General features: G+C 41.1%; 1 protein-coding gene across 1 annotated transcript in view; it reads left to right on the top strand.

The window, feature by feature from the left end:
• Window positions 1–18,118, top strand: part of SND1 (staphylococcal nuclease and tudor domain containing 1) — a 409,429-nt gene that overhangs the window by 14,112 nt on the left and 377,199 nt on the right. Inside the window, exon 2 of the mRNA XM_039243180.1 lies at window positions 14,439–14,588. Within this exon, the coding sequence (XP_039099111.1) occupies window positions 14,439–14,588 (150 nt within the window). The remainder of the gene's footprint in view (window positions 1–14,438; window positions 14,589–18,118) is intronic.

Raw genomic sequence — 18,118 nt, forward strand, 5'->3', positions numbered from 1 at the left:
TCGGACGCTTAACCAACTAAGCCAACCAGGCGCCCCTGAGTGTATATTTTGAAATGTTTAAGAAAAAATACAAATCAGTCACTTTAAAAAAATTTTTAATATTTATTTTTGAGAAAGAGAGTGCAAGTGGGGGAGGGGCAGAGAACGAGAGGGAGAAACAGAATCCGAAGTGGGCTCCAGGCTCTGAGCTGTCAGCACAGAGCCCAACGCGGGGCTTGAACCCATGAACCGTGAGATGATGACCTGAACCGAAGTTGGAACACTCAACTGACTGAGCCACCCAGGCACCCCCACAAATCAGTAACTTTTCAAAGTGCTTTTAGTGCTTTAAAATTTCTAGTAGTCCCCAACCAAATCTTTGAACTAGGGCTCCTATCCATCTGTGACTGTTAAAGGTTGGGATGTGGAAAACATTCAGAAGGCACAGCCCTTGGAATTGTTAACCCTGTCCATGACCAGCACAGGAACACATGTCTAATACTTGTGTACACACAGTGCTACATCAGAGTCCTAAAGTCTAGAATTTGATATTTTTAGTGGCTGCATTGGGCTCCAGCTGGGATCTGGTCTGGTGGAGGTGGGGCGGTTTATTATGAGCCTGTTGACAGCTGTGAGCTGGCTTGCTGATAGCCCAATCTTGCTGATGCCTTCTCTGATCACTTGCCTCCCTGTCACGGTGTGTTCTTTGCCTGTCCGCTTACATTTCTCTGTGAGTTGCTTCTCTGATGATAGAGGAAATAGTGTTACTTTCATTGCTGCCAGTTAAGAAATTCAAATATGTTTTTGCTACCTAGGTATTTGGATATAGACTTTGGGGTGTAAAATCTATCGAAAGATTCTTGTTTGTTAAATAAGAATAAATATAAGAATCGTGGAGAATATAATCAAAGATGAAATTATCGCATTAGCTTAGTGTCCCTTTGGGGGATATGGGAAATGACTGAGGAAAGTGGGAAGACAATTGCATATTGAATAGTTAATTGGGAGATTCTCCAGTGTGGTCTGGGATATAGATTTGAGTGGTTTCTGTTGAATAGAGTAAACTTGACAGCTCATAGGAAGTAATCAATTGAGTGGTTAGATAGGAGTTAGGTAAGATGTTCCTGAAGGAGGTAACAAGGGAAATTCAATATCACATAATAAGAGGATTGCTGAGGGAAGGGGGTGCTGAAGAAAATGTTCCCAGCAGTAACACAGACTTCCTAGAGGAGAATGGGATGATGCTGAAGACCATTGGAACTGTATTACAGAGGGCAGAGAGAAGGCTGGACAGGTCCTGAACTCTAGGAGTGGAGAGTCCTGGATAAGGGGAGGACTAGTTGAGGACATGCTTGCCTGTGGATCATGCCAAGGGGGTGGGTAGGCCTTAGAGAATATTTGGGCTACCTGTTGTCATTTGGCAGAGAAATAGGAAAACAGCTGTGAATGTGGCACATGCTCTGGCAATCCTGGCTCTTGTTAGCTACGGCAAGAATTCACTAAGCTAGGAGTTGTTTAAGGACAAGGACCATGTCTTGATTGTTCTTGTCCTTTCTCTCCAGTCTGGCACTGTGTTTTATACACCGTAGGGACATTAATTTATTCAAAAAATACCTATTGAATGCTGACTTTGTCTCTGGTCTTGTTCTGGGCTCTGGGGCTATCATGGTGACTAAGATAGACCTGGTCCTTGCCCTTATAGATCTTTTAGCTTAGAGAGGAAACCAGTACTAAACAACTATACTGTTTAGTGTTACAATAAATTCCATGAGTCGAAGTATGGCGTAGTCAGAGAGCACATATAACAAGGCTATCTGACCTAGTTTGGGGATTTGGAAGGCCTCCTTGTGGAAATAGTTTAAGCTGAATTTGCTGGAAAGCATGTTTCTGAGCCAGGCAGTTAGGGTGGGGATAAAGAGGCAGGGAATTAATAACTTTATTGTGCCTACCCATCACTCTGGGATCTGATTGAAATGCAGATTCTGATTCAGTAGGTCCTGGGTGGAATTGGTGTGTGCATTTCTAACAGGCTTTTAAGTGATTTCTGGTCTGTAATTTTTTTCAGAGGCTTTCTGTGCACACTTCTCACTTCTGCCTAAAATTCTTTTGTTTTCAGTTGAAAGGTGATGGGACTCAACTGAGTCATTCTTCTCTCTAGTCTGCAGCCATTGTGGCTGCAATGATATAACCGTTCAGTGCTTTCAAGCTGTAGTTGATTAGCAGTAGAGACTTCTTCCTGTCCCCTCCACATGCTGGCTGAAAATACTACTTTCCTGTCCTTCCATTTTGATCTGGACAATCCACATTATGGAGAATGCCAAAGGTATGGAGGACCCGAGGAGGAAATTTCAGGATTTGGTTAAGAACAAAAGAAAATCCAGTGTCTTGCAAATTAACAGAATTTCTTTTGGCATCTCCCCAGACTGCCCCTTCTAGATTAAAGAGGGGAGACTCAGGCATTGTTTTTGATAATCCCATTCCTCTATGATGGTAAAGCCAACTCTGAGAGAAAGAGTTTATAAGCAAGATCCCAAGGCTTCACTGAAACCAGAAGTGTGGAGGTGTTCTACTCTCTTACAGAATGTGCTTAATTATTATAATTGAACTTCCATCAGTTTTTTCTAAAAACTTTTGAGACATTAGGGAGCTTCTGGTTTTCCTGACTATAAAACCTAATTAGACCACATACGTAAATTTTTAAAATTCCCACCAGATAACGAGCATAGGAAGAAAGAGGGACTCTCTCTAAAACTCGAGATCCTTTTTGGGCATGATAGCCTTTTTGAACTGTGCACTTCGAGAAGGTTTGAATTCTTTGATTCCAAAGCATTTTAGAGGTTCCTGGGTGGCTCATTTGGTTAAGCGTCTGACTCCTGATTTCTTTTCAGGTCATGATCCCATGGTTCGTGGGATCGAGCCCAATGTTGGGCTGTGTGCCGAGTGTGGAGTCTGCTTGGGATTCTCTCTCCCTCTCTCTCTCTGCCTCTTCCCTGCTTGTGTGCTCTCGCGCGCTCTCTCTCTCCCTTTCCCTTAAAACAAATAAAAATAAGAAAATATAAATTTAAAGAGCAAAGTCTCCAACACAAAGCCCTGCTCACTACAGTAATTTTTCATCTTTAATGTAGTATGAATACTTGACCTTAAGCATTTGGTATAGAGGTCAAAGTCCTTCAGTGATAACTTTTATGTTCTTCTATGTTATGTTGCTTCTTTCTTTGGTAATTTTCACGTGACTGTTGCCCACTTTGAGATTTTTCTTTTGACAACTGGAATGGATTTCTCTGAAAGGACACATTTGCCTGACATAGTTCTTCCTGAAGTCTCTTATTTCTGCATAACTGTGTCTTGATCTCTGGATCCTTGACAACAGTGGGGCTTGGCATTGAGTAGTGCAGACTTGGCTCCGCAGAGGACCATCATCCTGGGTAAATCCTGGTACAGGCTTCCTGAAGATTGGGTCAGGCTTTATTTGTGCAGAAGTTACAACCTTAGTGTTTTATGTAAGCTACAAATTTTTTTTAATAAGATGTAATTGACATACATCATTATATTAGTTTCCGTTGTACAGTATAACAGTTGGATATTTGTATATTGTAAAATGATCACAATAAGGCTATTTGGAATCTGTCACCATACATAGTTACAGGTGTTTTTTTTTCTTGTGATGAGATCTTTTTTTTTTTAATTTTTTATGTTTTATTTATTTCTGAGAGAGAGAGACAGAGACAGCATGAAGAGGGGAGGGTCAGAGAGAGAGAAGGAGACACAGAATCTGAAACAGGCTCCAGGCTCTGAGCTGGCTGTCAGCACAGAGCCCAACGCAGGGCTTGAACCCACAAACTGCGAGATCATGACCTGAGCCGAAGTCGGACGCTCAACCGACTGAGCCACCCAGGCGCCCCTTGTGATGAGATCTTTTAAGTTCCAATTTAGCACCTTTCATATATGCAGTACAGTATCTATCGTTGCCATGCTGTACATCTTCAAGAGTTATTTATTTTATAATTAGAAGTTTGTACCTTTTTACTCTCTTACCTGTTTTGCCCACCACCACTCCCAGCCACCTATTTTTGACTCCCAGTTCACGTGTATTTAGTTTTGGGGTTTATTGAAAGTGTGCTGGGAAGACCTGTGTTCTAGCTCTGATGCCATCGTCTAACTGCCGCATTTCCTCAGTTACAGAGTGAGGAGGACAGTGCCTGCTCTCCTTCCTCACAGCAGGGTTGTGAGGATGTAGAGGGGTGGAGGATAGGGCAGAAGGGAAAGGAAAGGAAGAGAGACCAGTGTGCCCTTAACATTACTGAGTACCTGCTGGGGGTCAGGTACTGTGAGGCGTCTCACTTAGTAATCCTAACAACCCAGGGAAGATTGTAGTAGAAGTATTGCCCTCATTTATACAGGAGGGAACATCACAGTGCTTGGAATGATTTTCACTTGAATTTGTTTTCAAACTCAGGACTCATTTCAGAGTTCGTGGTCATCTGAGGCTATGATCGCCACCACACTTTGTCAGGGATGAAGTTCAGTGCAGACTTAAGATATACTTAACAGACAAAAATTCTGACATAAACACTTAACATTTACTGTTTTAGAGAGGGAGGGAGTATCTTAGCTCGTAAATGGGGAAGGTAGATTATGTGTTATTTAATCCTTTTTTTTACATATAAATAATCTGAATTTAATAATGATAACAATGTAAGTTTTTGAGCACAGACTTAGTCACTTTAAGTCAATAAATTATTACTTAAGGAATTTTACATGTGATTCCTTCCAATGCTAACCCCCACAGTTCCTCCAAAGTCAGAATCCTAATCTTCAAAATAGCCCTTTTAAAAAGAATCAGTGCACAGTTGTCACTGGCAGTCCACAGTTTGTTCAGTTTGGCTTCTTTGATCTCCACTTGCATGTGGACATACTTCAGAAATTCCCCACCTGTAATATTTGGGATCTAGTTCCTTTACTTTAGGGCCCTGGAAGTAAAATTGTAGGAAGTGCATTGATTGCTATTTTGGCAGGTGATCTAAAATTACTATTTTTAGTTCTTGCCAGTATTGAAAAGTTTTGTTGTCTCCACTCTACTTGATGAGCCTGGCAGAGAGTGGCGCACATTTCGTCAGCACTGAAGTAAACTTGCAGTCGTGGAGGCACCACCTGTGTGTCAGTGTAGCTACTATTTAATCCTTTCTGACTGCATTCAGTTGTGGGAGAATTTCCATGATTTTGATACTTTTATACTCCTGGAGGAAATGTCCACCTTTTTCTATTGTACGTACTCTTATAGTCTTTACATGAGACTGCAGTCTGAGCTATTTCTTTCTTTTTTTTTTTACATAATGTTTTTAAAAGTTTATTTATTTATTTAGAGAGGGGGGAGAGAGTGCACAGGAGGAGCAAAGAGAATCCTAAGCAGGCTCTGCGCTGTCAGCACAGAGCCCAGTGTGGGGGCTCAGATCCACCAATTGTGAGATCTGAGCCAAAGCAAGAGTCGGATGCTTAACCGATTGAGCCACCCAGGCTCCCCTTGTTTTTGTTTATTTTGAGAGAGCAAGTGAGCACAAGTAGGAGAGGGACAGAGAGAGATGGAGAGAGAGAATCAGAAGCAGGCCCTCTGTGCACTGTCAGCATGGAGCCCAGTATAGAGCTTGATCTCAGCCACAAGGTCAAGATGTGAGCCGAAATCAGGAGTCTGCCACTTAACCAAATGAGCCATTCAGGTGCCCCTTGAGCCATTTCTTAGAACAATATTGGCTGTTATGTATTGGGTCTTTTGACCAGTCTCTGTGTTAAGTGCTTTTATTCTCATTTAGATTTTATAACAGCTCTCATGGGTATTCATTCCTACATATTTTATGAACATTTATAAATGAGGAAACTGAGGCTGATAGTGGTAACCTTTGAAGGTTAACTGGCTCTGATATTGCTTTGATTCTGAAGCTAAATTTTTACTGCCATGTACCTCTGTCCTTTGATTTCAAAAAGGAGCAGTTTGTATAACTTGAAGTGGTAGTCCAGATTTATTTTTGCTGTGCACTTGCTATTTAGACTAGTTTTTATCTCCTTCCCTTGTCATGTCTCATATAAGAGGTTGGCAAAGTGACTCTGTAAAGGGCCAGGTAGTAAGTAAATATTTTAGGCTTTGCAGGCCATACGGTCTCCTTGAAGCTACTCAACTCTGCTGTTCCAGTGTGAAAGCAGCCAGAGACAGTTATGTAAATAAATGATCTTGGCCATGTTCCAATAAAACTTTATTTATGGACACTGAAATTTGAATTTCATACTCTTTTCCTATGTTACATAATACCCTTTTGATTTTTTTTCTCCCAGCCATTTAAAAATGTAAAGACCATTTTTAGCTCTTGGGTTGTACAAAAGCAGGCAGTGGGATGGATTTGGCCAGTGGGCTGTAGTTTGCCAATCCTGTTTTTATCATTTTGGAGTTTTCTTCCTTTGTGCTTCTTTTTTGGGTGTTCTTTTGTAATATTGGACTCTTAAGTCTCTGCTTGCGTTGCATATGGTGGTATTTAACAAACGTTGGTTTGATTTGGAACAGCAAGCTCATGGAAGCTTTACTTGCTTCGTCTTTGACACCTGCTCTGCTGACACATAAAAATGGAGATTTTAATTGGGAAAAAGATCTAATCAGTAGGTAACTTCAGATACCATTTTAATAGATGTCACCTCTGCAAATGCTTGTTCCTATATGTGGCACGGCATCAGGATTGGAGGACTTTATGTCTAGTCCTTGCTCGGCCATCAATGCTTTATTGTAAGCAAAAGTCATTTTACTTGTTTGGCTTGCATATTTTTCACCTCTAAAAGGGCTTGGATGAGATGTTTTCTTAGCTGCCCCCTCTCTGTAGATGATCGGTATAGTTCCTCCGAGATGTAAACTCCTCAGTTTTCAATCTAAGGCCGCCTGATGTGTGGTATAGCTGGCCCCCGGAGCAGCTGCTTACACTTCTGTCTGCTGGATGTGCTGGTGCGCCTTAGCAACTGAAGTGGTCTGCCATGAGGCCACGGGCTTCCAGTTCACTGTGTTTGAATGCTGGCCCTCTCATTTAGGTTTGCCTCTCGCTCTTGCCAGAAAAAGAAAGAAAAAGCTGGCTGTGTTTGCGAGTATTCTGGGAAAGACCTCCCAGACCACACAGCTTATGTTCTTTGGGGATTGCTTGCTCTTTGTCTCAATGACTTTTTAATTTTCAAGAGATGATTCTTGTGGAGGCAACAGCGCCGGCTGCCAAGAAGCATTCTCCCGATATACTTTCTGAAATTTTCCCCAATTTAGTTTCTCATCAGTTACTCTGGCTTTAATCCTTTTTTTTTTTTAATAGTTTTTTGCTTCATGAATGTGTATTTAATAAGAGTTTTCCTACCTCATCCACAACAGCTCCTTTTCCATCCCCTGATGGTACTTTCAGGTAGAGAAAATTTCTTGTCCAGGGAAGGGTCCCTGGCCTGCTTCTTTGTCACTCTGACATACAGCCCCTGCACGTGCCGCCTGGCCTGTGGCAGTTAACAAGCTTCCAGATGGCACTGTGGCTCTTTCAGCCCAGTGACTTTACTCGTTCTTCTTTCTGTGCCACAGAGGCAACGGAGTTCATTCTCCTTGCTGTGTTGTGAGAAAAAGCTTATATTGTTTTCAGTCATTTTCATCATTTTTGAGCTTTGTAGATTTCGCTGAAGTTCTTCTTCCTGTTACTTCTACCTTGTTATTTCTAGTGGACTGAAAAGTTTATGGTAGCCCTCCATTCTTTGGTGAGTCACCATGCCTGACTTTTGATACTGAGTCAACTGTCTTTTTTAAAACATTTTTTGTTACGGTTGTTCAGCTAAGCACCTACCCTTCCTGTGAGATATGAAAATCCTCCGTAGCGAAGTATATGTTTTTTATCCTCAAGTTTTTGTACTTCCATGTTGGATGTTAAAAAAATTTATAGAAATAAATTCACATATTATAAAATTCATCCTTTTAAAGCATACAATTCAGTGGCTTTTACTGTATTTTTACAGCGCTCACCATTGTCTAATTCTAGAACACTTTCATCATTGCTGAAAAGAGAAGGAAACCCTGTACTCATCAGCTCCCTCCCCTTCAGTCTTTGGGAACCACTAATCTACTTTCTGTCTAGGGATTTGCCTATTCTGGACGTTTCATATGAATGGAATCATTAAGTGTGTAGCTTTTTCTGTCTGACTTCTTTCACTTTAATGTTTTCAAGGTTTACTCATGTTGCAGTATCAATCAGTACTTCATTTCTTATTTCTAGATAATGGAGAAATTTTTATCTCTTCATTTTATGGATAGGCCACATTTTATTCATTCATCACTTGATGGACATTTGGGTTGCTTTCCACTCTTTCTGGCTATTATGAACAATATTGTAATGAACATTTGTGTACAGGTTTTTTTGTGTGGACATATTTTATTCTCTTGGTATATACCTAGGAGTGGATTTGCTGGGTCCTCTGATAATGCTTTAACTTTTAAGGGACTGCCAGACTGTTTTCCAAAATGACTGTATCAACAAAAAAACGTATGAGGGACCTAATTTCTCCACATCCTAGCCAACACTTTTTATTGTCTGTCTAATTGATTAAAGCTATCATAGTAGCTGTGAATTGGTATGTCATTGTGGCTTGGATTTGCATTTTCATGTACTTATTGGCCATTCGTATATCTTCTTTGGATAAATGTATTCATATCTTTTACCTATTGTTTAAAAAGTTTATTTACTTTGAGAGAGAGAGAACGAGCAGGGGTGGGGCAGAAAGAAAGGGAGAGAGAGAACTCCAAGCAGGCTCTACATGGAGCCTGATACGGGGCTCTCATGAACTGTGAGATCATGACATGAGCTGAAAACAAGAGCCCTATACTTAACCGACTGAGCCACCCAGGCACCCCTTTCCCACTTTTAATTGCATCGTTTTTAAAATTGAAGTACAATATTTCCTTAGTATAGATACTAGACCCTTATCAAATATGTTTTGTAAATATTGTCTTTTCACTGTCTTCACAGTGTCCATTGAGTCACTGTTTTTTGCTTGTTTTTTTTAGCATAGCAGTGGAGATGGGTAGTAGGAGTGGTGGGGGTGGAGAGAGAGCGAGCGAGAGAATCTCAAGCAGGCTTCATCATGCTCAGTGCAGAGCTCAGTGTGGGGCTCGATCCCATGACCCTGGGATCTTGATCTGAGCCGAGATCAAGAGTTGGACACTTAAAGGACTGAGCCACCCAGGTGCCCCTGAGTCACTGTGTTTTAAATTTTGTCAGCCAGTTTATCTTGTTTTTGGTTACCTGTGCTTTGTAAGATGGCATCATATCTTAGAAACCATTGCCTAATGTAAGGTCATGAAGATTTATACCTGTATTTTCTTCTAAGAGTTTTATAGTTTAACCCTTAAAGTTGGATACTTTCTGAGCTAAGTTTTGTATGTGATATGAAGTAGAAGTCCAACTTCATTCTTTTGCATGTGGATATTTGGTTTTCCAGCCCATTTTTGTTGGAAAGATTCTTTTCTAACTGAATTATCATGGCAAGCTTTTTGAAAGTCATTTGGGTGTAGACATATGGGTTATTTTAAGGCCTTTTAGTAACATGTTAGTGTTCATCAGGTGACTGCCCTTATTCTTTATACTAGGTCTTCATATTGGCAGGTATTGCTAAGAAATTTCTCTTGAATCTTAACAGGCAGATATATCTGTTAAGCTAGTTCTTCTTGCAGAGCTTAATGAGATGTTCTCAGCTAATAAGATTCCATTCTCAGGCCAAGATGATTTTTATTCTTGGTACTGTAGAAAAAATACTGGCTTTAGTGGTATACTTAAATGGATTTCTATACCATCGCCTTCTTTATTCTTATACATGCTAGGTATAGCATGACTAGGGTTTTATATAAGTTTTCTATCTCCTAATGTCTGTGGTCTGGGGGTTTAAGAATTACCTACACCAGATTGTCTGTCAGGATGTAGTGAAGCTTTAATGTGGTGTTCTTTTGCGGGGCAACATGTTAGTGGCTGCCCATAAAGTGTTTGACTTTAGGTAAATCTCCCAATAAACCTGTATGTGGGTTTGAACAGTTTGAGTTCCCATTTTCCTTCTCAGCTGACTTGTCTCAGCCTTTGTCACTGTCCAACTTGTGCCCTGAAGCCAGGTCCTCTGAATCACGCCACGGCCCTTTGCAGCCTTTATTGGCAGAGCTGAGAAATGTCTAATCCATAACCTCAATCAAACTGATTCATTGTGACAGCTGTTTTCACAAACCTCTTGCTGTATCAGGTAGGGCTAAGATCATTTTTCTAGAATATGTCATTTTATTAATATAATTGAATAAAGCAGTTACCATATGATTTGCTTTCTATGCCCTATAAATTAGCAATTAAGGATAATTACTGCATCCATGAAAGTTTGCAACATGAATCAGTACAGCTTTGGCAGAACAATTATCCATGACAGTTTCCTCTCAATCTTAACATTATTCTTCTGAGACTAAAATTCTGATAAACAAGTGTATTTTATTTACTTGTTATGTTTATATTGTTTGTCTTCCCCTACTAGAATGTCAGCTCGCTAAGAGCAGATTTTTTTTACCTTTTTTTAAAATTTAATTTAATTATTTATTTATTTATTTTTTTTACAAATAGCTTATTGTCAAATTAGTTTCCACATAACACCCAGTGCTCATCCCCATGAGTGCCCTCCTCCATGCCCATCCCCCCACCCCCCTACATCCATCAGTTCTCAGTTTTTGTCAGCATTCAAGAGTCTCTCATGGTTTGCCTCTCTCCCTTTCCCCCACCATTTCCCCCCTTCTTCTCCCCCTTGGTCCTCTGTTAAGTTCCTCCTAATCCTCCTATATGTGCAAACATATGATATTTGTCCTTCTCTGCCTGACTTATTTCCCTCAGCATAAAACCCTCAAGGTCCATCCATGTTGCTACACATGGCCAGATTTCATTTTTTCTCATTGCCACATAGTATTCCATGGTATAGATAAACCACATCTTCTTGATCCATTCATCCGTTGATGGACACTTAGGCTCTTTCCATGTTTTGGCTATTGTTGAGAGTGCTGAAGAGCAGATTTTTTTTTTTTTTTGTCCCATTTTATTTCACTGAGTATGCCAGTAGCCTGGAATAATACCTGGCACATAGTAGGCACTCAGATTTGGATTGAATTAATAAATGAATAAATGAATCAATCAATGAATAAAATTTAAAAAATTATCCACATAGATGTCAGGTCTTTCACGGGGGAAAAATGACCTGTTTTGGTGCTATAGGAGATACAAGTTAAATTTGATATATAAACTTTGGTCTTTTTAATTTTTTTCTAATGGAGCTACTTCTCCTTGGCTTTATTTGGTGGGGAACCTTGGATAATAGAAGCCCATTAATATATTTTTATTGAGTGAAGACTATTGGCACCTGAAGCAGGTGGAAGGAGTTTAAGAACCCTTAGAAGGTGAAGTGGAGATAGCAAGAAGGAGGTGTAGTATGTTGAACTATTTCAGTTCTATAAATAGTAGGAAGGAAACTAGTTCTTCTCTTATTGATAGGTCTCTTCTTTCTTAATGGTCTGCAGATGGTCTTTTCCTACTTCTCTACCAAGGCCATGCCTGAATGAGGGGGAGCCAGTTTTATGGGAGAGATGTATACATGTCAGCCCTTTCCTCCTGGGGGAATAGGAATGGCAGTGTCTGCTGCGATGAATATCTATTCTTGTTGCTTATTAGGTTGAATTGGTGCCTGCTGTGTGAAATTTGTATACTCAATAGTATAAAAGGTGTCAGGCAACCTCTAAAGTAAAAAAAGCCTTCTCTCTCTAATATTTATCCAAGCATTGACTGTTGTCTGAATGGCATATTTGGTGCAATAATGTAAAGATGTTCTGACAGCAGTCTTCAGAATAGCATTCAGGGAGAGGGGAAGAGGTACAAAGGAAGTTTTGCAAAATTCCTATGCCTAAGTTGTTTGCTAAAGCCCTTAATGGGGCCACGGTAATAGTTACAGACCCACTGTCTCCCAGGGACCTAGGTTACTAAGTAGAGGTATTAGAGATAGCACCTTTCTGATATTTAGGGGACAAAGGGGGGTTGTTCTCATAGTCATTCTATTCTTGAGCTTTTCAGTGTGGTGTTTTTTTGTTTTTTTGTTTTGTTTTGGGGGGTGTTTTTGTTTTGCTTTGTTTTTGGTCAGACTTGAGAAATCAGGACTTTTTTTCCTAGCCTAGATCATTGCTTACTCATCAGGGTTTATCTTGATCAACCAAGGTGGGTTTTCTTGTAAATGGGCCTTAGCTTTTCCAGCTGGGCTTACTGAGAAGCACTGGGTCTCCTGGGAGTGCTTAATTACTTTTTGAGAAAAGTTGACTAAAACTGAGGAGCAGGCATTGGGGACAGATGCTCTGGTTTGTGTGCTGGGTGTAGTTTGGCTCTCCTCAGCACCATTTGGAATTTGTGCGTCAGTGATTTCAAGTGCAGGTACTCTGCAATGTGCTATTCTGATTGTGACGAATTGACTATGAATGAATCAGATCCAGACTCTTTATTTCCTTTGGTGCCTCTCATTTCAGGAACCCCAGATATCCTGTGCTCTAGTATACCTGTTCTTTCCTGGCTTCACTTTGAGGGCTTTTTTTTTTTTTTGTCGGTTCCCAGGGATGATGCCCAGGGCATGGATTCTCAGGAGAGGCAGTTTCTTAGAAAGACTGATTGGTTGGAAGCTATAGTTTAATTACTGATAACACTTGATCAGAAACGATATAAATGGAGAGCATGATTTGTCATCTATAAAGAAGACCATCATTTATTATATGTGTCCTAGCGTAGCCAAGGAAGAGCCGTTTAGATCAAGGTGCTTCAGGTATTGATGATACTGAGGCATTAATCAAAATGCTATTTTTTTTTTAAATTGGAATGTGTATATTTGTTGGACAGTTTCTGTAAGAAGGTAGTAGAGTGTATAAATGTGTTATATTTGTGCAGTGAAATATATAGCCATGAAAATGAATAAACAGGTGTTTTACATCAACATGAATTTCACCAAAACAACATCAACAACAAAAACCCAAAACAAACAAAAAGCAAAAGGCAAAAGAAGCAAAGTGACATATGGGCGCACACGTAGATTCACTTTATAGAGAGTTCAGAAATAGGAAAAATGAAGCTAAATTGTGTAGAGATGTATACGTAGATGGTAAAACTGTACAGGAAAGTAAGGGAGGGGTTGTCGTAATGGTGGCAGGGGAAGGGACTACAAGCAGAGTGGGGCGCAAAAGGGAGCTTAGGATCTAGCATGTTCTAGTTCTTTACTTGGGTGGTGGTTACTCAGTTTGCTCATTTTTTTTTAAAGTGTACATATGTGCTTAAATGTGCTTCTGTATTTATATTAATATTCCATAACTTAAGGAATTAAAGTGGAGAGATGAGGGAGAAATGTCAGCCAAGCAAATGTATATGGGGTGGCTTTCTTTCCAAGCGTCGTTCCTTTACAGAGACCTCTGCGGTGTTGTGTACCGAAGGGCTCTATGTTGGGCAGAACTCTCCAACCTATCTACTAATTTTTCAGCAGCTATTTCTTTTTCTGAAGTGTGAGATTGGGAGTCTTTCAGATCTAGTGAAGCCAGTGCTCGAGTCCATCTGTTCATTAAATTGTGCCTTGCTGAGCAAAGACAACTTGAATAGCTTGGGTGACGTTTGTCATTTTTTTCTATAAGCCTTTTCTTCTGTTCTCCCACTTGAAATCCTCCCTACTTCTCCCCTGCATATATTTTAAGTTAAATCCCAGTGAGCTTCAGAGCTCTTTTGCAAGTGGGTTCTATGCCTGGTGTCTTTGATTAGAGAGAAAAAAGGAGCTACTGTGCTTGGGAGCTATAAAGTGCCTCTTAGAGCTCCAAGGTTTTAATCCTAGAGAGCATGGATTTTCTAGATCACTTTGTGTGTCTCCCTTGGCCTAAACTGAGTGCTGTCCACAAGGGACGTGTAGCATTGGGTGTACTTGGCTCCTTGTGGATGAAGTGTAGGGGCTTCTTCCTTCTGCTTCTCCTTTTCTTAGGCCTTCCATTGCTTGCTTCTTCCTGAATGTGATGTGTGGGTGGAGATGTTAACTTCTTACTAATTGAAAAAGGACATGGGTGGTGGTGCTTGCTGGCATGAAGTTACAGAGGTCCTTCATCTCCATGTCTCACATGCCTCTTTATCCCGAACAGTCTGTTTCTTTTATGTTGTTTTTAACTTTTCTGTTGTTTGTTTAATTCGTACTACTATTTCTGGGTCTGTCATTTCAGAATGTAGCCCAGCGTTTCTGTGGGTATTTCGCATAATATAATTAAAAACAATCCCATTTGTTTATTTGAATGCCTCCAAGTTGCCAAGTATGTTGGGGATACAGTGAGTGAACACTTCACTTTATGGTGAGATTACTCTAGACCACTGATTTTCTCTCTTTCTTCCCCTCCTTAGGTCCTCTCAGGATGTGCCATCATTGTCCGGGGACAGCCCCGTGGCGGGCCTCCTCCTGAGAGGCAGATCAACCTTAGCAACATTCGAGCTGGAAATCTTGCCCGCCGGGCAGCTGCCACACAACCTGATGCAAAAGATACGCCGGATGAGGTAGGTGCTTCCAGAGACTTCCCTGAGGCTGTGGACCCAGGTTCTAGCCTAATCTCTGCGACTGGTGCACGTTCATACTTTCTTTTCCCACATTTTGAGTGTTTTTGCAGGAATGATGACTCTGGTCGCAGCCATGGTGGCTGGCAGAGTTTACTTGCTCTCAGCTCCCCACCGCTAGCAGTGAATCCCGGTCCCGGCCTGTCTCTCCTGCCTTTTCCCATAGGCTCGCTGACTCTGCATGCTTGTTGGCATTCTCACTCCTTCTCTTGGAGCATAGGTTGGGATATTTCCTCCAATGGTCTCTTAGCCATTGGAGGCTGCCCTTGGTTATGGCAGAGTTCTTTTATTAATTTATGTTTGAGTTCTTCATGTTCAAAATTCAGAAGGATGTAGAGTGAAAAATCCAGTTCTCTCCAGGGACTACTGATGTCATTAGTTTCTTGTGTCTCCTTCCAGAGATATTTATCACCTGTCCAAGCAGACATTCTCCCTTCCATAAATGGTAGTGTATTGAATGCCTGTGCTTTATTACAGGTTCCATCTGTGAACCCCTTGAAATTGTTCTCAAAGTTTTGTGTAAATGTGCATTGTTAAGGGAGGGAGTTTTTAATTGGTTGTTCAGGTGGCTTCTGGCTCAGTAGTCAAGAAGCATTGTGTTTGGTGAGCTGAGAGACTTCTGAGCTTGTCCCGCCATCCCCTCCTTTGCCCGGTCACTGTACCACTGTTTGTGGTCTACCTTGGACACCTTCAGTTCTTCCATCTCCCAGCAGCTGCAGTGAGTCCAAATTTGGCGTGATCTAGTCTTCTTGGCTCCTATACTTTGAAACCTCAGTTCTTGTCTCTTAAGTAGTGCTTTGGCGATCATTAGAAGTGAAATTTCTGGATTCTAATTACTTGTCCTTTCCCCAACTTGATGATTTTGGGCAAGTTGGTAGCTCAGTTTTCTCTGCTGTTTCCTGACATGAAAGTAAAGAAAAGGCGGTTCATGGTGGATCTTCTGTTTAAGGAAAAAATGTAGTTTTAAAGAATCTTTAATAAAAGAGGCATTTTGTTTGAATTACAGTAGTGAAGCAATATTATAGAAAATAGAGACAGCTTACCCATGGTTCTGCTGTCAACAGTAATCCAGTTAGATTCTTGGATAATGACAGAGGAGATCAAAGAAATTCGTTTTCATTGGTCCTCCATCAGTGACCATAACTATTGGGAATAGTGTAGACATTGTTTGTGAGGCTTAAACAAGATCATGTGAAGCACTTCACTTAGCACAGGTCTGTAATGTACTTGATAAATGTTACTTGTAATCTGTACTGCTATTTGTTAATTTTTGTTATAAATACTCCTGGTACTGTTAGACTGAAGCCCGGAAGATTGACTCTGTCACAGCACTTTTCAAATTTTGCATGGCTAAGTGCTTTTCTTGACCAACTTTTTCAATAGTCCTTTACCTTTCAGTTGTGCAACTTTTTCAATAGTTCTTTACCTTTCAGTTGTATGTTGTGTAATAGCTTGAGTGCTCCTGTGAGGAGAAGCGATGACCCTGGCTGGCTAGGGCTGATCAAGTTCATTGTCCCAGAAGAAAGAAGCAATGTAGTCTCTAAGAAAGAAGCGTTGGGTTTTAATTTCCTGTTTTGTGGATGGGAATCTAGGGCAGAGAAACACAAGGCCAGTTGGAACTTGTTCTAAAATATTTCCTATGTAACAGTACAATAAAATCTTACAGGAACTCTTCTAGCTGAGAGAATATTCCGTGATCTGATCCCAGCCCTCTCTCTTCCAGAGCAACCCAGTCTCACTAAGTTTCTCCTGGTAACTCTTCAAATGTCCCTGGGACATAAAGTATTTGATGGCTACAGATGTCACCCTTCCTCAGCCACAGTCACTTCTCTGTCCTAATACCCTAGTCTCTCTTTTCCCTGCTGTGATCTGGTTTTCTCCCTCTCCTATGCTTTTGAAGCTGCTCTGGCTCAAGTGACCAGTGATGCCAACTGATATCCCAAGTCAGAGACCTGATCTCCCTTTCTGTTCTTGCCCTGTGACGTCCAGGCCTTTATCAAGACCTAGAGAGTCTCCCTCCTTTAAGATCTCTTTTCTCCATCCTCAAAACTTCATTACTACTCCTGTTGTTCTTTGTTCCACTCTGATAGTGTGCTAGGAATGCTGAAATAATGGTGCTTCTTCCTTCATTCCCCTCCTCTCTGACTCGTTCTCCAGAGGCTCCCAGGTCTTTTTGAAACAAAATTTCATTTATTCCCTTGCTCAATTTTATTCTCACACTCATTCCTTGCTTACATGTCTTTCTCTGCAACATTGTAAGTTCATCGAGGGGAGGGACCTTATTTCTCAACTCTCTTCTTGTGCCCAGTCAGCGCACAACAACAAAACTGATACACGGTGAATCAACATGTGAATAATTAGGGTAAAAAAACAGCATTTCCTTTTTGGGGATTAGTGGATTGTGGAATGTGGCATTACCCTTTCTCTCTGGCTTTTCGCTGTTTGGGAGCATGCTGTCCATGTTTTCCACATTCAGGAAGAGTCCAGGATGGTATTGCTCATTTGCTTCCCTTTGTATCACTGTCCCAAGTATCATTTAGTTGATTATTCTCTGCCTTCCATCATCACATCTTCTTTTAAAGAGGCTCAGCTCTCCTAAGTCTTGTGGCAGTAAAAACGGCTCCACTGTATGTTCCCAGGCCTCTCTGCTCTGTTGCAGGCTAAGCTCCTGTGTTGCCTAGCTACTCTAGGCAGCCTAGATACTGCATTGATGAGCATTGTGGGAATTACATATTTATTTCCCACAGATTTATTGAGTTCCATTATGTGTGAAGCTCTGTGTTGGTTTCATGTGAAATACAGAAATGAATGTTAACAGTCCTACTGTCAGTGGAGCTTTTGAGAATTAGGGTGGTTGGATCGCAGGGCCTTGAGGGATTAGTTACATAGACGTGTGGCACAGCCGGTGGGGTGATGAGAAGGTGGGACAAGGCACTGAGCACTGGGCCATGAACAAAAGTAGCCAGTTGTAAGGATTTACACTGGCACAATAATTCAGGAGTCTGTCTGGTTCAAAGAAAAGATTGGAATTAAAAAACTCATTTCATTGCGGTAGACCTCAGACCTTGTCTGAGCCAGGGAGCAGGGTGCAAGCTGCTAGGTGGCCAGCTGTTGGGCATTCTAAAGGGAAGAGGGAATTTTGCATCTCAACTACTTAGTAGCCATTTGATTCTTAGATTGAGCTCGGAGACATCACGAACAGACCACAGTTGTTCTTCTTATTAGGCCATTCTGGAGCTTCCTTGATAAATGCTTTGGGCAACTTTCCCATACTTGACTCCTAGAGTTGTTCTGGGAGGCTGTGTTGGGATAGCCCTCTCCAGCAGACTAGCTGTCCTCTGTATGGACACCTGCACAGAGATTTGTCCTGGGATGCTTCATTGCCCTTGTGAAGAGTGGTTTGGTCAGTTGCTCTCATGGGTCCCTCAGTTGCCTCTCTTCATAGGTGAACTCTTGTGCAGTTAGTGAATTTG

The sequence above is a fragment of the Hyaena hyaena genome, unplaced genomic scaffold, assembly GCF_003009895.1.
Source record: "Hyaena hyaena isolate Hyena2069 unplaced genomic scaffold, ASM300989v1 scaffold_8, whole genome shotgun sequence".
NCBI lineage: Eukaryota > Metazoa > Chordata > Mammalia > Carnivora > Hyaenidae > Hyaena > Hyaena hyaena.